The 26,872-nt window shown below is 57.4% G+C and overlaps 1 protein-coding gene across 1 annotated transcript in view; it reads right to left on the reverse strand.

The window, feature by feature from the left end:
• The window catches only part of ATP2A1 (ATPase sarcoplasmic/endoplasmic reticulum Ca2+ transporting 1), a 37,739-nt gene extending 13,913 nt beyond the window's left edge, over positions 1–23,826 (reverse strand). Inside the window, exons 1-13 of the mRNA XM_065422390.1 lie at positions 23,709–23,826; positions 21,776–21,793; positions 21,106–21,188; positions 12,893–12,997; positions 12,391–12,529; positions 11,093–11,173; positions 10,448–10,533; positions 8,711–9,008; positions 8,331–8,497; positions 8,142–8,230; positions 6,426–6,528; positions 1,321–1,452; positions 873–998 (exon numbers count right to left, since the gene is read on the reverse strand). Coding sequence (XP_065278462.1) covers positions 873–998; positions 1,321–1,452; positions 6,426–6,528; positions 8,142–8,230; positions 8,331–8,497; positions 8,711–9,008; positions 10,448–10,533; positions 11,093–11,173; positions 12,391–12,529; positions 12,893–12,997; positions 21,106–21,188; positions 21,776–21,793; positions 23,709–23,826 — 1,545 coding nt within the window. The remainder of the gene's footprint in view (positions 1–872; positions 999–1,320; positions 1,453–6,425; positions 6,529–8,141; positions 8,231–8,330; positions 8,498–8,710; positions 9,009–10,447; positions 10,534–11,092; positions 11,174–12,390; positions 12,530–12,892; positions 12,998–21,105; positions 21,189–21,775; positions 21,794–23,708) is intronic.
• Positions 23,827–26,872: the final 3,046 nt, after the last annotated feature.

Genomic DNA, 26,872 nt, shown 5'->3' on the forward strand with positions numbered 1-26,872 from the left:
ACCTATGAAGGAAGGCTGAAAGAATTTGGTTTGTTTAGTTTGGAAAAGAGAAGACTGAGAGGGGACATGATAGCAGTTTTCAGGTATCTAAAAGGGTGTCATAAGGAGGAGGGAGAAAACTTGTTCACCTTAGCCTCTAAGGATAGAACAAGAAGCAATGGGCTTAAACTGCAGCAAGGGAGGTCTAGGTTGGACATTAGGAAAAAGTTCCTAACTGTCAGGGTGGTTAAACACTGGAATAAATTGCCTAGGGAGGTTGTGGAATCTCCATCTCTGGAGATATTTAAGAGTAGGTTAGATAAATGTCTGTCAGGGATGGTCTAGACAGTATTTGGTCCTGCCATGCGGGCAGGGGACTGGACTCGATGACCTCTCGAGGTCCCTTCCAGTCCTAGAATCTATGAATCTATGACAGAGCCCGGCGGGGACAGAGCGAGAACAAGACAGGCCCAGACAGATGGAGCTTTGGGAACAGGCTGCACTGGACAACTCAGTTCTCCACTGGCTGTGGCTCCCTGACTGGCAGGAGCTCACCGAGAGACACAGGGAGGCTGGTGCCCAGAGGCCCCTTCTCAGAATTGTGGGGCCATGTGGCTCCCCCTGATGACAAGCTAGGCCTAGGCCTTGTAAATAATAGGGGCATTCCCAAAGGGTTTGGATAAAAGACGGAGCATCCAACCCACCATAGCTCTGTGACACTGAGCACCCTGGTTAACATGGGAATGAGAGGAGGTGTCTGGGGAGATAGCCGGGGTACCCTGGTTACCGTGGGAATGAAAGGAGGCAGCTGGGGTTACCCTGGTACCCTGGTTACCGTGGGAATGAGCGGAGGCAGCTGGGGGATACCCAGGGTATGGGAGCCTGGCACTGACCTTGATGAACATCTTGTTGCTGACAGCTGCGCGGGAGGCCTTGGCGGGGGAGCAGTATACGGACATGGACTTCCTGTCGCGGGAGAACTCCAGGGTGAACTCCTTCTTCATCAGCTGCTTAATCACCTGGGGGGGCAGAACAGGGGCTAATGGGGGAGCAGTGACCCCCAAAAAGCACTGGACATGGAGCCCAGGGCAGCTCCTCCCCCCGACTCACGGACCACAGGGAAAATGAGACCAGACCAGGAGAGTGTGTCCCCCTGGGGAGTCCAGCACAACAGGTCTCCTGCTGGGCCAGGCAGGGGGGCAGAGTGGGGGGGCATGGGTAGTAGGGGGGCAAATGCTCCAAGATGCAGGCATTGGCATGGTGGGGAGGGGGAATTGGGGGGTCCTGGAGGGGGCAGTGGGGTGGTATCTGGGGCAAAGGTCCTAGTGGATGAACACTTACAGAGTTGCAGGCATTGGCACGCTCCACCTTGGACAGGCTCCGCACATCTGTGTTGAAAACATTCATCTTCTCCACCAGGCAGGTCAGCGCTGTCTCGGTGGCTTCCCCCACCTTCTCATAGGCACCCTTGGCCTGGAAGTACATGCAGCAGGTCAGGGACGGGCGTGTCCAGGCAGCAGGGTGGGCATGCAGGATCTGGGTAATACTGGCAGGTGGGCAGCGAGATGGGGGATGCAGGTGGCCCAGGTAGGGATGGCACTAGACTAAATGTTACCCCAGGAGAGGAGTATCTTCAGCCCCCCCGCCCCCCACATTTGTTAAACTTCTGAATACCTTATATTTTATTGCATTTGTAGCCCATTTCACAACTTTGAGGCACAATGTGTATGCATGATTTATCCCCGTCATATAAGACGATAAATTTGCACGCTAGGATCTGTAAAATCTGTATTTATTCAGGCGATATATAGGCAAATAAAAAAAATGGTTTCCTCTAAACTTATAGAAACTTTTTAATTTTAAGAATAACTGAAATGTACTAACATCAAGAAATTGAACTGTGCACTGACATTGGGTGGACCTGTATTAAATAGTGTTACAGTAGTTGACAGGGTTAGAATGTTAACCCTAGTTCTTTGGTTCAAAAGGTCGCTTTTCTCGCCTTTGCCCTTGCGAACTGAAGCACAGCGTCAGAGAGATCCAAAGACTGGCCAATGGTATTTTCAAGTGATAAAACAGCAAGCGATATCAATCTCTCGTTGGCCGTCATCGATCAAAGATGTGTTTTAATGAGCCTGAGTTTTGAAAAGCTGCACTCAGCACTCACGGCTGTGACCGGCAGCGTGAGCAGACTCCTCAAAGCTATCCACGCATTAGGAAAAGAGTCTTTTAGCTCTGCATCATGAATGAATTGGAGAAGTTGGAGTGGAGAGCGCTTCCCAAGTGGTAAAATGTGATGGATGTTGTCCAATTTGACATAGAAGTCTTTGTCATTGACGTCCGAATATTCCCCATGTGTCAGTGTCCAGTGAAGGTCCGTACAATTGTTCAAGAGTGTTTTCCTGTCCGCCAGCAGGTTATTAAGGTCATACCCCACCCCCACCCCCAGATCTTTTTGTGGTGCTTCACTTGTCCAAACCTTTCTTCATTGGACACTCGAGCAGTGTCAATGAGTGAGCAAAAAAACTCCCTCTTGAATTTTTCTTCTGAGCATCCCATCACCTCATCTCTACCCTCGCAACCAAACTGTCTCTTCTTCCGGTGAATACGAGTTTCCTTTAAGACAGGCTCAACTCCTAAGTTTTCTGCCATTTCTTTGGCAGCAGTGATGACATCTTCAAATCCTTGGTCTCTTTTGGCCACAGCGAAATCAAGGCAGCTTCTCATCAAAGTAGTAGCGATTGCAATGTCCATCGATTGAGTTTCTAATGCCGTGCTTACAACGTTTGCTTGGAACAGGATATTGGGCCAAACTACAATTGAGACCAGACATTTGAAGTCAGTGATCTGGTTTGCCAGGCTTTGCACCTCATGCTGCATTCCAGTCTTGGCTTTACTCGACTGCGCCAGTTCCGTCAGTCATTGTAAACCTCAGTCACTTGGTACCCCACTGGCCTCACACTGTCAGTGTGACTCTCCCAGCGAGTGTCACTTAGCGGCTTCACCGTTAGATTCGTAAAATTGTCCGTGAGGATCTTCCGCCTGATAGTTGATGCTGAAAACCAGACGTATATCCTCTGCAGTACTCCAAAGAGAGATACTGAATCTAAAGATGACGATGCTGCGTCTGACATAACCAGGTTGAGGGAATGGCAGCCACAAGGCATGAAGAAAGCCCTTGGATTCAGTGCAAGGAAACTTGCCTGAAAACCATTGTTTCTTCCCTTCATGTTCGTGCCATTGTCGTAGCTGTGGCCACAGCAGTCCTGAAGCTTTCATAGAATCACAGAATATCAGGGTTGGAAGGGACCTCAGGAGTCATCTAGTCCAACCCCCTGCTCAAAGCAGGACCAATCCCCAACTAAATCATCCCAGCCAGGGCTTTGTCAAGCCAGGCCTTAAAAACCTCTAAGGATGGAGATTCCACCACCTCCCTAGGTAACCCATTCCCGTGCTTCACCACCCTCCTAGTGAAATAGTGTTTCCTAATATCCAACCTAAACGTTCCCCACTGCAACTTGAGACCATTACTCCTTGTTCTGTCATCTGCTACCATTGAGAACAGCCGAGCTCCATCCTCTTTGAAACCCTCCTTCAGGTAGTTGAAGGCTGCTATCAAATCCCCCCTCACTCTTCTCTTCTGCAAACTAAATAAGCCCAGTTCCCTCAGCCTCTCCCCATAAGTCATGTGCCCCAGCCCCCTAATCATTTTTGTTGCCCTCCGCTGGACTCTCTCCAATTTGTCCACATCCTTTCTGTAGTGGGAGGCCCAAAACTGGATGCAATACTCCAGATGTGGCCTGACCAGTGCTGAATAGAGGGGAATAATCACTTCCCTCGATCTGTTCACAATGCTTCTACTAATGCAGCCCAATATGCCATTAGCCTTCTTGGCAACAAGGGAACACTGTTGACTCCTATCCAGCTTCTCGTCCACTGTAACCCCGAGGTCCTTTTCTGCAGAACTGCCGCTTAGCCAGTTGGTCCACAGCCTGTAGCAGTGCCTGGGATTCTTCCATCCTCAGTGCAGGACTCTGCACTTGTCTTTGTCATCAGATTTATTTTGGCCCAATCCTCCAATTTGTCTAGGTCACTCTGGACCTCATCCCGACCCTCCAGCATATCTACCTCTCCCTCCAGCTTAGTGTCATCCGCGAACTTGCTGAGGGTGCAATCTCATCTTATTTTATTCTCATTCAAAACATTCATAAATAGTTCTGTTAGGCCTTTTCCAGTAGAGTCAGCCACAGACCGGAAACAGATGCAGTGTTCCTTTAGTTGGATACAGCCATCCTCATCGTCAGCAAATCTGACTGTGACTGCCGGGAGTGCAGCCCCTTATTACAGCGTAGAACTTCGCTTTGCTGAGCTAGATCAATATGGTATGAAGCACCTTCCTTCCCATAAAGTTAATCAATTCATTTTGAATTGTTTTGCTACAGTAATGGTCCATTGCTTCTTTTCAAACTACTCATCGTAGGTGCTCAGGCATCACATCGTCGTATTTCCCAAGGAGCTCTACCAAACCGAGGAAATTACCGTTATGTTCAATGAACAACTTAGCCGAGGAGCCCCGGAAAGATAAATTATTCTTTGCAAGGAAGAGCATCGGTGTAGTTGGGGGGTGGGGGTGGGGGGTAGGGGGGGCATTGCCCCCCCCAAAAAGAGGTGGGGTGGGGAGAGTTACATGGGGTCATGTGTCATTTCACGCCCCCATTTCTGCGAGCACGAGGGGCTCTGTCCTTCCCATACTGTGCCTCCCCCTCCCACCCTCTGCACATGGAGCAGCTGTTCTCCAGGTCTCTGCCTTGGCAGCTGCATGCTGCCTCCTGGGTCCTAATGCCTGCCTCTTTCCTGCACAAGTGTGAGTGCCTGTGGGGGCAGGGGCAGGGCAAGAGGTGCGGTGGAGGAAAGAGACAGTGCGGAAGGGGGTGGGATGGGGCAGGGGAAGAGAAAGGGAGGGATATGGGGCATGGGACAGTGTGGAGTGGAAGTGGGAGGGGATGGGGAAGAGAAGGGGATACGGGAATGGGCGGTGGGGGGTGGGAAGCAGGAGCTTGGCTTGTAGCGTCCCCAGGACAGCAGCAGCCGCCCCAGCAGGGAGCTGGAGCTCCCCTTTTAAGCCGTCCCGTCCCCCAGGCCAGTGAGCCAAGGGAACTGGCTTCAGGGTGTGGTTTGCCCCCCCCCCCAATATAACAGTCAATCTATGCCTATGAGAAAGAGGGTAATTGAGATCAGACGCTCGAGCATGTTCCTCCAATGCTAAGTTGCTACATTACTAATGCGCTGGTTTTCTGCACCTGTGCATTTATTTAGCTTGAGCCTGGACTCGACCTCCATCCATTTGAAGTAGGCTGTAAAATGGCTGAGTGACTTTTCATGTTGTGTTGCTTCAGAACATCAGCTAAGTTATGCCAGTAACTGTACCCAGAAAATGCAAGCAACAAGTTGGCATTCTTGTCAAATGTTTTGCAACAAAACCAGAACACTTTGTCAGTTGCTTTCAAGTAAACTAGCCAACGCCGATTCAGTTTCTCACCATTCTCGAGCACTCTATCGCAGCATGACTTTGAGAAGTGTCATTTCTGCTCATTTACTGGAAATATCTTATCCTCGATTTTCCCTGGCCCCATTCAAAATTGTATGATCCATATTGGCAAAGTTTAGGATCGCCGGCCATAAAGCAAGATCTGATGTATCGAGTTGTGGTGTGCAATTTTTCTCACTGCTGTTTCATCGTGGGAGGCTGATTCTTCTTTATTGTTTCTCTCCTTTTCATGTAAACCACATTCTTCTTTATCTTCACTCGCCTTTATGCTGCCAGGAAAACTGGATGACTGTCCACCACTTTCCTCACATTTCCATTGCTTATCTTCCGGTAAATCCGCTAATTCCGTAGTAATAGGACTTCCATCATTTCTTGTTACTAACAACAAAACAGCACCCTGAGCCCAGCGCCCCACAAGCCCGACTCCCCAGGGGGTCGCCTGGACTGCCTATCCCTAAATCTAGCCCTGGGCCCAGGTAAGAGTGAGAAGGATGGGGGTGAGGGTGACCCAGGAGGGGGGAATCCAAGGTGATCCAGGCGGGATAGGGAATGTGGGGTGCAGGATGACCTGGGGGGTGCAGGATGATCCAGCGGGGTGGGGAATGCGGCGTGCAGGGTGACCTGGGGGGTGCAGGGTGACCCAGGCAGGGTGGGGAATGCGGGGTGCAGGGTAACCCAGTTGGAGTGGGAAATGGGGGGGTGCAGGATGACCTGGGGGATGCAGGGTGACCCATGTGGGGTGGAGAATGGGGGGTTCAGGGTGACCCAGGTGCAGTGGGAAATGGGGGGGTGCAGGGAGACCTGGGGGGTTCAGGGTGACTCAGGCAGGGCAGGGAATGGGAGGATGCAAGGTGATCTGGGGGTGCAGGGTGGTCCAGGTAGGATGCGGGGTGTTCACCTCATTGTAATCCAGGGAGGAGTCATTGCAGAGGGCACAGATAGTGGCCAGTTCAACCAGCCCATCGTACTGCCCAGCCTTCACATGCTTGTCACTCTTCAGTCTGCAGAGACACAGGGAAGGGGAGTGAGGGGGAGATGAGATGTGGGGAAGAAAGGGGGGTGCACAGAGATGGGGAGGGGGAGGCAGGGACACACAGAGATGGGGAGAGCGGGGTGCACAGAGATGAGGGAGAGAGGGGACACCAACTGGCAGCAACAGAAGGATGATGACAAGTTTTCACAGAGGGGTGGTCAGAGGCAGAGTGGAGTCATGGGGATGCTGGGAGTGTGGGGGTTGCACGGTGGCTGAGGATACTGGGGGTCAGGGTCATGGGAGATGCTGGAGTTAGGGATGTCGGGGTCATGGGGGATGCTGGGGCTGGGAGTGTCAGGGTGTGACAACCTGTACCCCCACGTTCAACACTTTTATATGGTTATGATATATTTTGTACAAAGTATACCTTGTGAGGTATAATTTGAAAACTTATAATATACTGAACATCATTGTCCCGTTAAAATGTATGTAAAAGCACTGCATGTAAAATGATGAGATTTTACTATATGTGTGTTGCTAAAATATGATGTAATTCTGGAGAACACTCACAGACTAGCTCCCCAGAAAAAAACCAAAAGGAATGAGCACAAGTGCTAGAGAGCCATTACCTGTTTAATCAGGCATTCAAAAGAAGGGGGAAGGTATAGGCAAAAGAATTTACAATTCATATGAAGGACAGTTTGCAGACTACGTATGCAATGGAACTGCCTAACCCCATGACTCAGCAAGGATTTTTCCAGCACAAGGGGTTGGGGTATAAGAATAGAGAACACACAAATTACCACTCCTCCCCCACCTCCACTCATGGCAGTAAGATCGCTTGAAAGACAATAGGAGAACTGGCGGGTGGGGGGGGTCCTGGTTGGGAGGCTTTCCAGTTAGCACGGACTGCTGAAAGTTTTGGGTGAGAGAAACCTTTTTGGTTTAAAACTATTAGCCTGGGTAAAATTCTTCTGTAACCTATTCTGACCTTTGTGCCTTAACACTTATAATCACTTAACTCTCTCATTCTCTGGTTAATAAACTGGTTTTATTGTTTTATCTAAACCAGTTGAAGTGTTTGGGGAATCTCTAGTCAGGTTAACAAAGGCTGGTGCGCGATCATTCCCTTTGATGGAATGATGAACTATTCACGAGCGTACACTGTTCAGGGTGGGGGTTCTGAGCAGTGTAAGATGCACATTTCTGGGGTGCAAGGCTGGGGCTAAGAATTTGCAGGTCATAGTTCAGGAGTGGTTGGGAGCCCATTCATGTAACTTTGCTGGGAGTGACTGTACATGCTCATGGCTGTGTGTGCGCAGAGCCTAGAAAGGCTGCTTGTCACTGGCAAGGCCGTGTAAGAGGCACCGTGGGCTGGAGAGTTAAGGGGACACAGCAGTTTAGTGGTTCAGGTTGTACCCTGGGGTGTGTCACATAGGGGTCACGGGGCATGCTGGGGTTAGGGGTATGTCAGGGGACAGGGGGTGCTGGGGTTGGGGATGTCAAGGGCCATGGTGGATGTTGGGGTCAGGGAAATGCTGGGGGTCCGGAGATGTTGGGGATGGCAGGGACCATGAGGGATGCTGAGGTTGGGAGTGTCAGGGTACGTGGGATGTCAGGGGGATATCGGGGGTCACTCACACTTCTCCCTCAGGGGCGTAGGTGGAACCGGTAATGCTGAACTCATTCAGGGAACAGACGTCTCCCTCCACCTTCTCAACGACAAACATCTGCCAAGAGACAGAGAGAGACAGGTCAGGGCAGGCGGTCCAAGGGGCTGTGGGGTGGGAACACACGGGGGGGCTGTCCAGGGAGGGGGGCGCCCCTTACCTTGCACACAGACATCTGGTTGGTGGTGAGGGTGCCGGTCTTGTCAGAGCAGATGACTGAGGTGCAGCCCAGCGTCTCCACAGACGGCAGGCTCCGGACAATGGCGTTCTTCTTGGCCATGCGGCGGGTGCCCAGGGCCAGGCAGGTGGTGATCACAGCGGGGAGACCTGCAGGGGAGGGGAGCAGAGGTTAACGCCCAGCGTGTTACCATGGAGTCACTGCCAGCGCCTGCTCTGGACCGGGAAGGAGCAGGGCTGGAAACAGCTGGAATCTGTTCACCAGGGCTGCTGGGACTCAGAAGGAGCCCGGACACACGGCCCCTGGAATGGCTCCGAAGGGCAGGCAGACGCCAGGCCCCACAGCCCACCGCACAGACTGACCTTCAGGAATGGCGGCCACGGCCAGGGCCACGGCAATCTTGAAGTAGTAGATGGCACCGCGGATCCAGGAGCCGCCGTGGACGGGGTCGTTGAAGTGGCCAATATTGATGAGCCAGACGGCCACGCAGATGAGCGAGATGACCTTGGAGAGCTGCTCCCCGAACTCATCCAGCTTCTGCTGCAGCGGCGTCTTCTCCTGCTCCGTGGCCGCCATCTGATCCCGGATCTTCCCGATCTCGGTGCCCACCCCCGTGGCAATGACAATGCCCACAGCCTTGCCAGCTGCCACGTTGGTGCCCTGCAGGGGGAGGCAGCGAGGGGTGTTGGCAGGGGAGGAGAAGCAGCGGCACCAACAAGGAGTGTGCATGGAGACCCCGTGGAGCCCAGGACAGGGGACCGGGGCAAAGCTCTGTCTGTCCTGCAGGGCTGGGGGCATTGGTGACCCCCAGGGGCAGGTCTCTAGTCTGGGGGTGACCCTGGGCTGTAGCTTTTGGTTGTGGGGGTGCAGGGTGGGGGTGACGCTGGGGGTAGCTCTCTGGCTGGGTGCAGGGTGGGGATAACCCAGGGGTAGCTCTCTGGCTGGGTGCAGGGTGGGGATAACCCAGGGGGTAGCTCTCTCGCTGGGTGCAGGGTGGGGATAACCCAGGGGGTAGCTCTCTGGCTGGGTGCAGGGTGGGGATAACCCAGGGGTAGCTCTCTGGCTGGGTGCAGGGGGGGGGTGACCTGGGGGGTAGCTCTCTGGCTGGGTGCATGGTGGGGGTGACTCCAGCTGGGGTGCAGGGTGGGGATAACACGAAGCAGAGGATTTTCTTAATGGTTTTCTTAATGGTTTTCATGAACACTGTGAGTGCCTCAGTTTCCCTGCATGCTGCGTGTGTAACAGGGGGGTGGGTGAGGGGGTTTGTTGTTGCAGAAGACCAGGTGTGACCTCGCCTAGCGGCCTGGACCCCAGACAATGGCCTGGAGCTTGGGTACCCTAGCAACTGGTGACCGTGAACCCTCCCGGCCCCCTAGCTTGGAAGTCAGCCAGTTCAGGCCACTGGGAGGACAATGGGCTGCGGAGAGAGGATCCTGGTGACCTGACCAGCCGGTTCCAGCCAGAGGGGAACAAAGGATGGAAGAGAGGGGGTCCCATGTGACCTGTTTGCCCAGGACCGAACACAAAGGACATGGAGGGGCCGAGGGGGGAGGTGATATAGGAGGCTCAGCTGGAAGGAGGAGGCTGCTGGACTTGGGGGAGAGAGAACAGCCAGAGTCCACCTGGATGGGGACAGACCCAGCTGGCCGGGGCTGAGACTGGCCAGGCTCGAGGGCCCTGAGAACTGCCTGGGGTAGGTTCAGACGCTCAATAAACCTCCTGTGTGACGCTGGCTGAGAGTCGCTGTAGGCTACAGATTGGGGGGCATCGCTCCCTCTGGGAGTGGAGGCCCCGGGGGTCCAGAGCGAGGGGACTCCCTGAGGGGGCCCATGGCAGAGACAGTCGTGCTGAAGGCTGAGAAAGGTACAGCTCCAGGAGGCGCTGGAGCCCAGGGCTTAACCCCTGAGACAGAGTGGACCCCCGAGAAGGGCTGTCACACTGAAGGGGGGTCCTCCCAGGGACCATATGGAGCCAAGAGAGAACAGGGCCTGGGAGTCCATGACAGAGGGTGACCTGGGGGGCAACTCTCTGGCTGGGAGGGCAGAGGGGCAGCCCTCAGCATGGGGGGAGTGATATTCAGGCCCTCGTGCAACACTCACCGAGAAGAGCATGTTCTTCTTGTCCTGGTTGACAGCGCGAGGGTCCGGGATAGGGTCCGTGTGCTTGATAACAGAGACAGACTCACCTGCAGGAGGAGCAGAGAGGGCTGAGCACATGGGACGAGGGCACCAGGAGTCCTGCCAGACAGACACCCAGACATCCCCACCACATGGACAGATGGGCACCCACAGACGCAAACGGGCCCAGACACACGGACACACAGGGAGCAGAACAGGAACTTAGAGATGCCCTCCTCCCTCCACCCCCGCACGACCCACTCACCCACCGACCGACACACAGACACAGTCAGAGAGGCAAAGTCACCCAGAGAGACACCCCTACCCACACACAGTGACACATAAACAAACACCTCCCAGACACCCCCCAACGTACCCCCCCCCAGACCCACATAGACCAGCTACAGTGACTACAGTTACACCTCAGGGCTACAGACTCACAATCACAAGCTTGAATTTCTTTTGGCTGCCCCGCAGTTCTGTCCCTCCCAGCCCAGTTTTGCCGCCCTTAGGCCCCCAGCCCAGTTCTTTCCCACCCCAGACCAGCCCCCACCCCAGTTCTTTTCCCCTCAGCCCAGCTCTCCAGGCTGGTTCTGCCCCCCATCCCCCTCCCGCCAGGCCCTGTACCTGTCAGGATGGATTGGTCCACACGCAGGGTGGTGGATTTGATGGAGAGGAGCCGGATGTCGGCTGGCACCTTGTCACCCACTGCAGGGAGAGGCACAGGACACACTATGATGGATGGACATGGGGGAAGGGGTGTCCCCACTACCAGAGTCTGGGGGGCAGACCCTGCACCCCACCCCCTCTCAACAGGGCTGCAGGGGACGCTCAGGGCAAAAGGGTGAGGGGGCTGTGTGACTTTGGGTTGAGAGTGTTGGAGCAGCAGCCGGGGGGACACGGCCCCTGGGTGTCAGCAACACACAACACCAGGAGAATGCACAGCGGGAGGGAGCCAGACAGCCAGGGGTGTGGAGGAGGTTATACAGGGAGAGGAAATGCTGGATCTTCTCTCCCTGTTCACCCCTAGCCGGGGCACCAGCCCCTCTATTCCAGCCGGGGATCAGGCCCCCCGGCAGTGTAACCCTAGCCGCCCCCCTGCGCTGGGACCCTTCCTGTCAGCTCAGTAAGTGTCTCCCTCCTCCCCCTCCCCGGTGCCCTCTATGTCCTGCCGCCCCTGTCCTCATAAACCTGGCTCATCACATTCCTGCCGCCCCGGCCGCTTGGCACTGCCCATAGAAGGAGCGCCCGGCGCCTCAGCCCCCCCCCCCCCACTTTGCCCAGGGGGCTCTCAAGGAGATGGCGAGGTCAGGGCTCCCGGCTGGCTGGCTGGCACGGCTGGGGGGCACTAGGAAGGGGGATATAAGGTCATCCCCCCCCAGCCTGCAGGGAGGGGCGGAGACGGGGTTGGTGCGGGGGATAGAGGGTCTCTCCCCCCAGGCTGGGGGGGCAGTGGCATGATAGGAGCGTTGGCTGCAGCCCAGGCCCCGGAACACCTGTCACTGAACAAGTGCAGTGCAAAGGGGATTCCATGGGGCTCCGCTTTCAGCCGGGGCCAGGGACTGTCTGTTCCCAAACACCCGCCTCCCAGCACAGGGAGAACGAGGCTGCGTCTGCCCCACGAGCTGGGGTCAGGGCAGGCCGGGGCCAGGCAGTAAACAAGGCCGAGAGCTGCTGGGAGGCCCTGCTTAGCCAGCCCCCACAGCCCCTGACACCCTCGCAGAGGGGAAGGGTGAGGAGCATTGGGGATCCTCCAAGGGCATTGTGGGTAATCATGGCAACAGCATGATTCGGACGTCACCCCTGACCCTTCAACCCTCAGTGCACAGGGTATGTTTAACTGTTGCCCTGAGGATGCCCCCTGCCCTTTACCCCATGGTGCCTTTGGCACCTTGAACCCCATGTGCTCATGGCCACACACTCACCAGCCACCTCGGCAATGTCGCCAGGGACCATGTCCCGGGCCTTGATTCTCTGCACAGATTTCCTGTCTGCACGGTACACCTTGCCCATTTCGGGTTCATACTCCTTCAGGGCCTCGATGGCGTTTTCAGCGTTCCTCTCCTGCCAGGGCAGCACAAACAGTCACGCCCACCTGCCCACAGCCCCCCGGGGTCTGGGTGTACTGAGACCCCCTTAACCAGCACTGACATATGGGTTGGGATGCAGGGGGCTGTTTATACAGCGATCCGTCGCTTGGTGTTGAGGTGCGGCCACCTCTGGGGTGGGACACTGGGGCTGTTTACACAGGGGCCCATGGCCGGTGCCAAGATGGAGCCCCCTTCTGGGATGAGACACTGATGTCAGTGACCCCTTCTAAGTCGCCTGCTCTATTTCCTGGGTCACTTCAGCAGTCTCCCATCCAGGTACTGATCTGGCCTGACCCTGCTTAGCACACAGAGGGGGTGGTCGCTGGCCCCTGGTTACCTGCCAGACTCCTACAATGGCATTGGCGATGAGGATCAGGAGAATGACGAATGGCTCCACGAATGCAGTGACTGTCTCCTCGCCTTCCTCAAACCAGGCCAGCACCTATGAGGGGCAGAGCCACAGCCAGGGTCATGCCTGTGTGACCTACAGCACAGCACAAGTCACCCTTCCCACCCCTTGCCTGGAGAGCTACACCCCTTCCTTCCCCTCCTCCACAGAGCTACACAAACCCAGAGTGCTACACCTTTCCCGTCCACATGGCCAGGGAGTTACAGCCCTCCCCTCCCCTCCTCCACAGAACTACACCATCCCATCCACAGACAGAGTGCTACACCCCTCTGACCTACATGGCCAGGGAGTTACAGCCCTCCCCTCCTCCACAGAGCTACACCCTCCCACACACACACCACACACCCTTGAATGCTACACCCCTTCCACCCACAGCCATAGCCCCAGAGCTTCACCATTACCCTCCCCCCCCCAGAGTTCTACACCCCCCCATCCACATGACCAGAGAGCTACACTTCTTACTTCCCCTCCACCTCCACAGAGCTACACCCTTCTCACCCACATGGCCAGAGAGATACATCACCCCCCTGCATTATACTCTTCCACACGCACACACACAATTACACACTCACACAGTGCTGCACCCCTCCCCTCTCCTCCACAGAGCTATGCCCTCCCCCCACAGAGAGCTACACCCACTTAGAAACACAGCCAGAGCGCTACACCCTTCACACCACATAGCAAAATTGCTACACCCCTCCACAACTCTACACCCTCCCCCAGACACACATACAGTTCTACACCTTCTCTGTCTCTCACACCACACACACATAGTGCTACACCCCTCTCCTTCCCCCACCTAGCTACACACTCGCACACCTCCTACAGATGCCCAGAGCGCTACAGCTTCTTAGACACACAGCCAGAGCACTACACCCCCCTCCACTCCCCCAGAACAACATGTCTCTCTCTCACATACATCCCACACAGAACTCCACACACACACCCCATGAACACTACACCCCAGCCCATGCACTCGGCAGGGCCAGCTCCAGGCACCAGCTTACCAAGCAGGTGCTTGGGGCGGCCACTTCGGAGAGGGGCGGCACGTCCAGCTGTTCAGCGGCAATTCGGCGGACGGTCCCTCACTCCTGCTCGGAGCGAAGGACCTCCCGCCGAATTGTCGCCGCAGATCGCGCTCACGATCGCGGCTTTTTTTTTTTTTTTTTTTGGTTGGCTGCTTGGGGCGGCCAAAACCCTGGAGCTGGCCCTGGCACTCAGAGCGTTATAGTCCTTCCCATTCGCACACACAGTGCACAACACCCTGCCTCATACTCCCTCAGGTAGCTACCTAGCTCCCAACACTCATTACTCTCTTGGGTATTTCTATTATAATGGAGTCTTGTCCCAGGTGCTGCACAGACCTCAACTGAGATCAGGAGTCCCCTTAAGCCAGGGGTTTTCAAACTGGGGGTTGGGACCCCTCAGGGGGTCACGAGGTTATTACATGGGGGGGTCGTGAGCTGTCAGCTTCCACTCCAAACCCCGCTTTGCCTCCAGCATTTATAATGGTGTTAAATATATAAAAAAGTGTTTTTAATTTATTGGGGGGGTCGCACTCAGAGGCTTGTGATGTGAAAGGGGTCACCAGTACAAAAGTTTGAGAACCACTTCCTTAAGCCAAGTGCTACACAGACCCTGCCCAGGATCCGGGAGTGTATGGGGATGGATGGATGGATGGATAGATATATAGCTAGATAGCAGTAGGAATATACTACCTGACCCGGATGGTGATAATGACTTTGAAATGCTCAGGGAGATTAGAGAGGCTATAAAAATAAAAACCTCAATAATAATGGGGGATTTCAACTACCCCCATACTGGGTACAAGTCACCTCAGGACAGGATGCAGAGATAAAGCTTCTTGACACCTTAAATGACTGCTTCTTAGAGCAGCTGGTCCTGGAACCCACAAGAGGAGAGGCAATTCTTGATTTAGTCCTAAGTGGAGCACAGGATCTGGTCCAAGAGGTGAATATAGCTGGACCGTTTGGTAATAGTGACCATAATATAATTAAATTTAACATCCCGGTGGCAGGGAAAACACCACAGTGGCCCAACACTGTAGCATTTAATTTCAGAAGGGGAACTACACAAAAATGAGGAAGTTAGTTAAACAGAAATTAAAAGGTTCAGTGCCAAAAGTGAAATCCCTGCAAGCTGCATGGAAACTTTTTAAAGACACCACAATAGAGGCTCAACTTAAATGTATCCCCAAATTAAAAAACATAGCAAGAGAACCCAAAAAAGAGCCACCGTGGCTAAACAACAAAGTAAAAGAAGCAGTGAGAGACAAAAAGGCATCCTTTAAAAAGTGGAAGTTAAATCCTAGTGAGGAAAATAGAAAGGAGCATAAACTCTGGCAAGTGAAGTGTAAAAATATAGTTAGGAAGGCCAAAAAAGAATTTGAAGAACAGCTAGCCAAAGATTCAAACAGTAAAAGCAAAAACATTTTTAAGTACATCAGAAGCAGGAAACCTGCTAAACAACCAGTGGGGCCACTGAACAATCGAGATGCTAAAGGAGCACTCAAGGATGATAAGGACATTGCGGAGAAACTAAATGAATTCTTTGCATCGGTCTTCACGATTGAGGATCTGAAGGAGATTCCTAAAACTGAGCCATTCTTTTTAGGTGACAGATCTGAGGAACTGTCCCAGATTGAGATGTCATTATAGGAGGTTTTGGAACAAATGGATAAACTAAACAGTAATAAGTCACCAGGAGCAGATGGTATCACCCAAGAGTTCTGAAGGAACTCAAATGAGAAATTGCAGAACTACTAACTGTAGTCTGTAACCTATGATTTAAATCAGCTTCTGTATCAGATGACTGGAGGATAGCTAATGTGACGCCAATTTTTAAAAAGGACTCCAGAGGAAACCCCAGCAATCACAGGCCGGTAAGTCTGTCTTCAGTACTGGGCAAACTGGTTGAAACTGAAGTAAAGAACAAAATTTTTTGCTTTGCCTCTGGGTCCAGCCGCCCTGCGCCCTATTTTTTTTTTTCTTGGGGCGGCAAAAAAGTCAGAGCCTGCCCTGGCAACACACAGTCAGTCTGTGGGACTCTTTGCCAGAGGATGTTGTGAAGGCCAAGACCATAACAGGGTTCAAAAAAGAACTACATAAACTCATGGAGGATAGGTCCATTAATGGCTATTAGCCAGGATGGGCAGGGATGGTGTCCCTAGCCTCTCTTTGCCAGAAGCTAGGAATGGGCGACAGGGAATGGATCACTTGATGATTGCTTGTTCTGTTCATTCCCTCTGGGGCACCTGGCACTGGTCACTGTTGAAAGACAGGATATTGGGCTAAATGGACCTTTGGTCTGACCCAGTATGGCCATTCTTATATGATAGATAGATAGATAGATAGATAGATAGATAGATAGATAGATAGATAGATAGATAGATAGATAGATAGGGTGGATGGGGATGGATAGATAGATAGATCGATAGATGGGGTGGATGGGGGTAGATAGATAGATAGATAGATAGATAGATAGATAGATAGATAGATAGATAGATAGATGGGGGGATCAGGATAGATAGATGGGGGGATGGGGGTAGATAGATAGATAGATAGATAGATAGATAGATAGATAGATAGATAGATAGATAGATAGATGGGTGGATGGGTGGATGGGGATAGATAGATAGATAGATAGATAGATAGATAGATAGATAGATGGGGGGATCAGGATAGATAGATGGGGGGATGGGGGTAGATAGATAGATAGATAGATAGATAGATAGATAGATAGATAGATAGATAGATGGGGTACATGACGAGATCCCTGGGGTGCAACGTGGCACTGTGGGATGGCTGTGTCCCCTTAACTCACTAAGCTGGGTTGTCTCTCACAATGCCTCACTGGTGACAAGCAGCAAACCCCTCCTAATGCTGTTTCCACTCAGTACAACCACATGTTGCACCTAGGGAGGTCGTGGAGTCTCCTTCCTTGGAGGTTTTTAAGGCCCGGCTTGACAAAGCCCTGGCTGGGATGATTTAGTTGGGAATTGGTCCTGCTTTGAGCAGGGGGTTGGACTAGATGACCTCCTGAGGTCCCTTCCAACCCTGATATTCTATGATTCTATGTGGAGCCCCACACCCAGCTAGATTGCATGGATGCTCCCAGAGCCATTCACGAATTACACAGAGCAAGGCACCAGCCAAATCCCCCAACTCCCAGCCTTGTACCACTGGAATATACCGTTTTGCACCGCTCAAGACCTTTTCTTGAGCAATGCAAGTTTATTAATTGTTTCACCACTTCCTCGATGGAAAGTGGGCATACACTAGCCTTTGTGACCTGGGCAGGTTCACTGAGCACTTCAGTCAAACTCACTGGTAAGGAAAAACATTAGAGTAAGTTTATTGATTACAAAAAGATGGATTTTAAGTGATTATAAGTGATAGGCAAAAAGTCAGAGTGGTTACCCCTCCCTCCCTCCATCTATCTATCTCCATACACACTCATCAATCTAGCTTATCCCAAAATAGCTTCCATTTCTGGCCCATCCCCTCTACCTGGTCACAATCCGCTTGGTTAGCTGCAGGTTTACTGCCCCAGGGCTCCTGAGGTGCTGCGGTGCCACCTCCTGCTGCTCTGACTCGGGGGATGACTGGATTTCAACCCCACGCCCCGCACAGCTAGGTGCACAGACACGCCCCGCACAGCTAGGTGCACAGACACGCCCCGCACAGCTAGGTGCACAGACACACCCCGCACAGCTAGGTGCACAGACACGCCCCGCCCAGCTAGGTGCACAGACACGCCCCGCACAGCTAGGTGCACAGACACGCCCCGCACAGCTAGGTGCACAGACACACCCCGCCCAGCTAGGTGCACAGACACACCCCGCACAGCTAGGTGCACAGACACGCCCCGCACAGCTAGGTGCACAGACACACCCCGCACAGCTAGGTGCACAGACACGCCCCGCACAGCTAGGTGCACAGACACGCCCCGCCCAGCTAGGTGCACAGACACGCCCCGCACAGCTAGGTGCACAGACACACCCCGCACAGCTAGGTGCACAGACACACCCCGCACAGCTAGGTGCACAGACACGCCCCGCACAGCTAGGTGCACAGACACGCCCCGCACAGCTAGGTGCACAGACACGCCCCGCACAGCTAGGTGCACAGACACGCCCCGCACAGCTAGGTGCACAGACACGCCCCGCCCAGCTAGGTGCACAGACACGCCCCGCCCAGCTAGGTGCACAGACACACCCCGCACAGCTAGGTGCACAGACACGCCCCGCACAGCTAGGTGCACAGACACACCCCGCACAGCTAGGTGCACAGACACGCCCCGCACAGCTAGGTGCACAGACACACCCCGCACAGCTAGGTGCACAGACACACCCCGCACAGCTAGGTGCACAGACACGCCCCGCACAGCTAGGTGCACAGAGCCCCGCACAGCTAGGTGCACAGAGCCCCGCACAGCTAGGTGCACAGAGCCCTGCACAGCTAGGTGCACAGACACGCCCCGCACAGCTAGGTGCACAGACGCCCCGCACAGCTAGGTGCACAGACACGCCCCGCACAGCTAGGTGCACAGACACACCCCGCACAGCTAGGTGCACAGACACGCCCCGCACAGCTAGGTGCACAGACACGCCCCGCACAGCTAGGTGCACAGACACGCCCCGCCCAGCTAGGTGCACAGACACGCCCCGCCCAGCTAGGTGCACAGACACACCCCGCACAGCTAGGTGCACAGACACGCCCCGCACAGCTAGGTGCACAGACACGCCCCGCACAGCTAGGTGCACAGACACACCCCGCACAGCTAGGTGCACAGACACGCCCCGCACAGCTAGGTGCACAGACACGCCCCGCACAGCTAGGTGCACAGACACGCCCCGCCCAGCTAGGTGCACAGACACACCCCGCACAGCTAGGTGCACAGACACGCCCCGCACAGCTAGGTGCACAGACACGCCCCGCACAGCTAGGTGCACAGACACACCCCGCACAGCTAGGTGCACAGACACGCCCCGCACAGCTAGGTGCACAGACACGCCCCGCACAGCTAGGTGCACAGACACACCCCGCACAGCTAGGTGCACAGACACACCCCGCACCTACAGCAACGCACCCCACCCCTACTGAGCAGGGCCGGCTCCAGGGTTTTGGCGGGAGGTCCTTCGCTCCGAGCGGGAGCGAGGGACCATCCGCCGAATTGCTGCCGAATAGCTGGACGTGCCGCCCCTCTCCGGAGTGGCCGCCCCAAGCACCTGCTTGGCAAGCTGGTGCCTGGAGCCGGCCCTGCTACTGAGCAAAGCACTCCTGCAGAGACACACCCTCAGGCATGCATACATGCGCAGCGCAATGCACACCTCCCCAGACACAGGGGCCAGCTCTCTGACTCACCCCCGCAGCAATGAAGCCACGGGTGTGTGCACACACTCACACAGAACCCCCCCCCCGAGTGTCTCCCACTTTTGCACAGACACCAGCCCCCCCCCCCCACACACACACACAGTTATACAACAGGGATGCTGCAGCCTTGCCCAGGCTGGGCCCAACTGTGCCCACTCAGGTTTCATCCAGGGCCCAGTGAGATTGAGATCAGTTTACAGGCCTCTTGCACTCATGCAAGGGGACAGGGGGGCCCAGCTGTCGCCGTTCCCCCCCCTCCCCTCCCCCAGTACATATCAAGATCAAGGGGACATGGGAGGAGGGCTGATGGAGCCACATGGGGGGAGAATCAGTGGGGAGAGGGGTTCCTCCTCCCTCCACTGCCTACCCAGGCAGGGTCTCCCATGCTTTAACACCTGCCAGACGCAGCCCTGGGCCTCCCTCTTCCCACCCCCTAGCCCTGGCTCCCTCCTTCCACCCGCAGCCCTGGCCCAGCTGCCGACACTTGAGATGCTGCCTTTTCGGGAGCCGATACTGAATCCTTCAAGACTGAATTCCGGGCGGGCCTGGACCAGGTCTCCACACAGAAAGGTCATGGTGAAGGACGATGCAAGACGCCTCCCAATGCCCGCTCCCCTCCTGGCCTGAGGAGCCCTGGGCCCACAGCGCCCCTGCCAGAGACACAGCGTGGAGCCTGGAAAGAGCAGGGTGGGACCGTACCCCTGGCCCTTCCCCAGGGACATCTGTCCCCCGGCACCTCCCAGTGCTTTGCACACAGGAGTGATCCAGACTTCACCCCGCCCCACTCAAAAGGGGGAAACTGAGGCACAGACAGCCTGTGGCAGGGCCAGGAATAGAATCCAGGAATCCTGACTCCCAGCCCCCCCCCCCCCCCTGCGCTCTAACCACTAGACTCCACTCCCCTCCCAGAGCCAGGGATAGAACCCAGGAGTCCTGGCTCCCAATCTCTACCCTCATGGGTTTCCCAGGACATACCAGCCTCTCTCACTAAAATTTACTCCTCAGTTCCCATGTTACACATATAGAGCTCCCTTCCCAGCACTGCCCCTCCCCCAGCCCTCTGGGACCCCCCAGTCACTCATGGAGCTCCAGCGCTCTGGGACCCCCCCAGTGCCCCCCACTACTCATGACAATGATGCAGCCTCTGCCCAGCCGCCTGGGACTTCCCAGCTCTCTGGGACCCCCAGCCCCCCCCCCCACTCATGAAGGAGATGCAGCCCCTCCCACACCCTGGGACCCCAGCCCCCCCCCCACTCATGAAGGAGATGCAGCCCCTCCCACACCCTGGGACCCCAGCCCCCCCAGCACTCACAAAGGAGATGCAGCCCCTCCCACACCCTGGGACCCCAGCCCCCCCCACTCATGAAGGAGATGCAGCCCCTCCCACACCCTAGGACCCCAGCCCCCCCTCACTCATGAAGGAGATGCAGCCCCTCCCACACCCTGGGACCCCAGCCCCCCCAGCACTCACAAAGGAGATGCAGCCCCTCCCACACCCTGGGACCCCAGCCCCCCCTCACTCATGAAGGAGATGCAGCCCCTCCCACACCCTGGGACCCCAGCCCCCCAGCACTCACGAAGGAGATGCAACCCCTCCCACACCCTGGGACCCCAGCCCCCCCCCACTCATGAAGGAGATGCAGCCCCTCCCACACCCTAGGACCCCAGCCCCCCCTCACTCACAAAGGAGATGCAGCCCCTCCCACACCCTGGGATCCCAGCCCCCTCCCTACCCCCATCACTCACGAAGGAGATGCAGGCTGCCAGCAGCAGGATTCGCACCAGCAGGTCCTCAAACTGCTCCACCACCAGCTCCCAGATGGACTTGCCTGGGGAGTGGGGCAGGGTCAGGGAGCAGCAGGGATACCCCCCCCCCAGGGATCCCACCCCTATTTTCCTTGGGTGTGGGGGCACAGGGGGTCAGAGGCAGGGACACCAAGTCACTAGGGTGCCAGCCCTCCAGGACTATCCTGGAGTCACCAGGAATTAAAGATTCTCTCAGGTGATGAAAGCTCCAGGAATCTGTGCAACCAAAACGGGCAGCCCTGCGAGTCCCAGGGGCTGGAGCCGGAATGGAGAATGGGGGTCGGAGCTGGGGAGTCAGGTTGTGGGGCAAGGGAGGGCCTTGGGGGCAGTGGGTTGAGGGCGCTGGCCACAGGGGTAAAGTTATAGGGCAATGGAGGCACTGGGCTATCAGAGGGGCCGTGGGCCCTGGGAGCAGTGGGTTATGGACAGGGGGCTGGCCACAGGGGTCAGGTTATGGGGTGATGGAGGGGCCGTGGGGAGTTATGGGGTGGCGTTGGCCCCAGGGTTTGGGTTAGAGAGAGGCTGGGGCTGGCCTGAGGATGTGGCCGGCGGTGGCTGCCGTGGGCTCTGGCACTTTGCGGTTTTGGGGGCACCAGTGGCTGGGACTCACCTTCCTCTGCCGGGAGCTCTGCCCATGGAGCCGCCGCCGCAGGAGTGAAGGAAGAGAGGAGGAGAGGCTGGTTAGCACCGTGAGCGGGAACCCCTGGGGCAGGGCGCATGCTGCACACGGGGGAGACAAGAACGAGCCCCAAAGGAGGGGACATGGCACACAAACAGGGGCAGACGGATTCATTGGCCTAGGGCACAACATCCCAGCCCAGGGTCGCACAGGGCATGGGGCCTCAAACCCTGGCACCTTTGGCAGGCTAAGGGGAGAGTGTGTGTGTGTGTGTGTGCGCACAACACACTGAGACACACGCTGGGCTGACAGGAGGCGGAAAGGGGGGGGCAGGGCCCCCCAAAATTAATGGGGTGAAATGGGAGAGGGATGGGCCCAGCTGAAATGAGGTACCAGGGCCCTATATTTCCCTAGCTGGGGCTGCACAGACATGCAGAGAATGGGGTACGCACATGCCCACTGGTGTAAACACACCCTCAGACATGTAAACACGCCCTCACACACATGAACACACCTGCACACACACATGTAAACACACCCACACGTGAGTGAACTCACCTTCATACATACAGGAACGCCCATACACACCTACACACGCCCACACACCCTCACACACACACGACCATGCCCTCACACACATAGATGCAGACAAACATAGTCATTCACACACAAGTACTCACTCACACACTCTCCTGCAGTGACCCAAGCTGGGCTGAGTGATCCCGAGCTCCTTGGCCTGCTGCCCTGGGACCTGCACCAAGCCCAGTGGGGCTGGGGGTGGCAGGAAGCCGGAGGATATGGGGCTAGGAGGGGCACCACGGTGCGGTTGGGATCATGCCCATCCTCAGTTGCAGTCTGAGCCACCCATCACTTCCACACATGCTGGCCCAGCACAGGACTTTCCTGCCCCGCCAGCATTAGGGGCTCCCCTTAACCCTGTGCCAGGACAGGAGGCGCAGAGTGAAGGATGCCCTTCGCCCCACGCAGCATCTCTGGTGTCCGATCCATTCCAGAGGGAATTACAGGCGGGTTATTCTTAGCCAAGGAGCAGCTGCCTTGTCCCCAGGACAGCCGGGCCTTGCCTGTGTCTGCATCTTTGGCTTCTCTGTGATAGGCTCTGACCCTGATTCTGATATGCGGCTCCCCGGGCTCTGATATGTGGCTCCCCAGGTTCTCATACGTGGCTCCCTGGGTTCCGATCCGCGGCCCCCCGGGCTCCGATACGTGGATCCCTGGGCTCCGATACGTGTCTCCTGGGGTTCCGATACGTGGCCCCCCCAGGCTCTGATACGCAGCTCCCTGGGCTGATACGCGGCTCCCTGGGCTCCGATACGTAGCCCCCCCGGGCTCTGATATGCCGGCGCCCAGGGTTCTGATACGTGGCCCCCCCCCCGGGCTCCGATACGCAGCTCCCCGGGCTCCAATACGTGGCTCCCTGGGCTCCGATACGTGGCCCCCCCCGGCTCTGATACGCGGCTCCCCGGGCTCTGATACGCGGCTCCCTGAGCTGCGATACGTGGCTCCCCGGGCTCCGATATGTGGCTCTGGGAGCCCTGCTGATTCTTGCCCTGACACCCAGCTCCCCTCATGCTGCTACACACCTCCCAGGGCCCAGTGGCTGATGCCAGCCTTGCTCATTGTCTCTCGCTCCATCCCTACCTCTCTGTGTCCAGCCAACCCCATGCACCCTTAGCCACCTGTTCCATTCTCTCCTGTTTGCCTCCTTCTTTCTCGCTCCCCAGCCCCAGACATTTCTCTCCCCCCCCACCCCCCCCGGACACAAGCAAACTCTCTGTTCCTCATTCTCAATCCTTCTTCCTTTCTCGGTCTCTTTCTCGCTCCACCTCTCTCCGCCTCGTCTCTCCCCGCCCCGGTAGCCGGTCCAGCCAGATGTGTGCAGATGCAGGGCGCTGCCAGCACTTACCGTTGGGGCCGTATTTGTCCAGGTTCTTCTTCACGTGTTCGGGCGTCAGGCCAGAGTTCTCGCTCACGCCAAAGTAGGCCAGACACTCCTCCACGGTCTTTGTGTGGGAGTTCTCCATGGCTGCCCCACCAGCGCTGTAAGCCCTGTCCCCACTGGGCTCGGCCTGTCTCTGCCCCTCACAAGCCCCAGCTGGTCAGTTGGTCTCTGAGCGTCTCCCACCTCGCGTCCCCTGCCGCTCAGCAGACCATGGCCCTCCTCGGCGCCCAGTATCCGACAGGGGAGCCCACGCAACCCGTCCCGGTAGAGACACCCTCAGTGGGGACTGGGGCTGTCCCTGGTCCTTATGAGGGAGCCCACGGGGAAGACTCCCGGGCCCCGTCCCTGTGCTCCCATTGGGCAGCTCCCCTGACATCACGGCAGGCACCGGCACACATATGGCATTCTGCGCAGGGAGGTATTTTTGCTGACTTGAGGCAGCGGGAGGGAGACCGAGAGGTGACTTAGGAGAGTGGCTGAGGCGGCCGCACACCGAGATGTCACTCAACGTCTGCCAGCTCCTTGCAAGAAACCTCCCCCACCCCTCATCCTGCTTCTTGGCTCCTTGCGGGTTATTTCTGTCCCTTGGCCATAATGGACACGCGGCTCAGGGCTCGTCTCACTCACATTTCCTCGTCCTCACCCCCTTCCCTCTGTCCAGTCCTCCGGTCCTCTGTCTACCCCCCAGCCAGATGAGCTCCCGTGCTGGCCGTCCACAGCTGCACCCGCTGGCCAGATCCCATGTGCCCCCCACCAGCTACCCAGCCAGCTGTGCCCACAATCACTAACCAGCAACCCATCTAGATCGACCCACCCGAGGGAAGGGCAGGCAGCCCATGGGCTTGGGGGGGCTGTGAGCCAGGGGGATCCCCTCTATGGGGGAAGGGCCAGCAGCCCCAGGGTTGGGGGGGGAAAGCTGGGGGGGGGATCCCCTCCGTGGGGGAAGGTCCAGCAGCCCCAGGGCTGGGGGGGAGAGGCTGGGGGGGGGGGATTCCCCTCCGTGGGGGAAGGGCCAGCAGCCCCAGGGCTGGGGCGGGGGTGTGAGCTGGGGGGGGGGGAAATCCCCTCTGTGGGGGAAGGGCCAGCAGCCCCAGGGCTGGGATGGGGGGTGAGAGCCAGGGGGGGAATCCCCTCCGTGGGGGAAGGGCCAGCAGTCCCAGGGCTGGCGGGGGGGGGGGGGGGGCTGTGAGCCCAGGGAGGGAGGGAGTTCCCTCCCAAAGGGAAGGGCCAGGAGCCCTGGTGACTGAACTCAGGGGTGACCATCGGGCAGGAGCGCCGCCAGCTTTTCCTGCCCCGAAATCCCGCCCTCCCACAGAGGCAGCGGAAGGGCCGCCGAAATACTGCCACAGTCGCCGGCCCCCAAATTGTAGCGCCCTTGGCGACCACCTAGGTCGCCTAATGGGTTGCGGCGGCCCTGCCATCGGGGACTGAGTGCCTGGTGGAGGGATTTGGAGCGGGTGGGAAGTGAGAAGGATTTTCATTTTGGGTCCGCGTCTGTCTGCCCATCTGTGCATCTCCACCGTTCCTGCTGGGGCCAGCGCACCCTGGCTGTGCCCATGTGAATGCGGTGCAGAAACCCCTGGGAAAACACGTCTGTCTTGTCAGAGACTTTACACCTCAGGCGATGCCGGGGGCCAGGCCCCTCTGCTCCTGCTGTGTCTGCTGCTGGGTGGGGCAGAGGACACAGCGACACCCCTTCCCCGTCCCCGTGCAGGGAGTCCACGCTCACTGCATCTCCCCTCTGCCCCCCAGTTAGGGTCTGAGGTGAATGGAGCTGCCAGAAGAACAGAGGGGACCCGGCTCCATTGGGGCTGGGGAGCCCTTGGGGAACAGGAGGTGTAGGGGGCATGGAAGGGAGATCTCAGGGAGATGGGATGGGAACCAGGGCAGGGCAAATGGCCTGGGGTCAGGGATGCTGTTGTGGGGCAGAGCAGGGCATTAGGAAATGGAGTGGAGAGGTGACGGGATCGGGGGGCTGGGGGGCAGGGCAGTGGGGCTGAGGGCTGGAGGTTCAGTGGGGTTGATGGCTGGGATAAGGGCAGGGAAATGGGGCTGAGGGCTGGAAGCTCAGTGGGGCTGGGGGTGGGATGGTGGCAGGGTAATGGGGCTGAGGGCTGGAGGCTCAGTGGGGCTGGAGGCTGGGATAGCGGCAGGGCAATGCGGCGGGAGGCTGGGATGGCGGCAGGGTAGTGGTGCTGGGGGCTCAGTGGGGCCGGGGGCAGGGCAGTGTGGCTAAGGGTTGGAGGCAGTGGCGGATTAGCCACTGGGCCAATGGGGAAATGGACCAACTGGGGGGCCCAGAAAAAATGGGCGCCCCCGCACCCCGACCTCATTTCCCCGCTTGGAGCGCCGGGCCGGAGGGCGGGCGAACGGGGGCCCCACCGAAAGGTAAAACCTGCCTCTGGCTGGGGGGGGGGAGGGGGGGCAGCCAGCAGCAGTAACGCGATCGGTCCATAGCCAGCTCAGCCCTCGGTGCGTAGATAGGGCTCGGGCCGGGAGGCTCCGGGAATCGTGTGCAGGGCAGGGGTACCCGGCAGCGGGGAACGAGGGCACGGGCTGGGGGGGATCCTGGCGTGGGGGGGAGGGGCACGGGCTGGGGGGGACCCGGCAGCAGGGAACGAGGGCACGGGCTGGGGGGGATCCTGGAGTGGGGGGGAGGGGCACAGGCTGGGGGGGTACCCGGCAGCGGGGAACGAGGGCACGGGCTGGGGGGGATCCTGGCGTGGGGGGGAGGGGCACAGGCTGGGGGGGGACCCGGCAGCAGGGAACGAGGGCACGGGCTGGGGGGGATCCTGGCGTGGGGGGGAGGGGCACAGGCTGGGGGGGGACCCGGCAGCAGGGAACGAGGGCACGGGCTGGGGGGGATCCTGGCGTGGGGGGGAGGGGCACGGGCTGGGGGGGACCCGGCAGCAGGGAACGAGGGCACGGGCTGGGGGGGATCCTGGCATGGGGGGGAGGGGCACGGGCTGGGGGGGACCCGGCAGCGGGGAACGAGGGCACGGGCTGGGGGGGATCCTGGCGTGGGGGGGAGGGGCACAGGCTGGGGGGGGACCCGGCAGCGGGGAACGAGGGCACGGGCTGGGGGGGATCCTGGCGTGGGGGGGAGGGGCACGGGCTGGGGGGTACCC

This window comes from Emys orbicularis, chromosome 24 (assembly GCF_028017835.1).
Source record: "Emys orbicularis isolate rEmyOrb1 chromosome 24, rEmyOrb1.hap1, whole genome shotgun sequence".
Classification (NCBI taxonomy): domain Eukaryota; kingdom Metazoa; phylum Chordata; order Testudines; family Emydidae; genus Emys; species Emys orbicularis.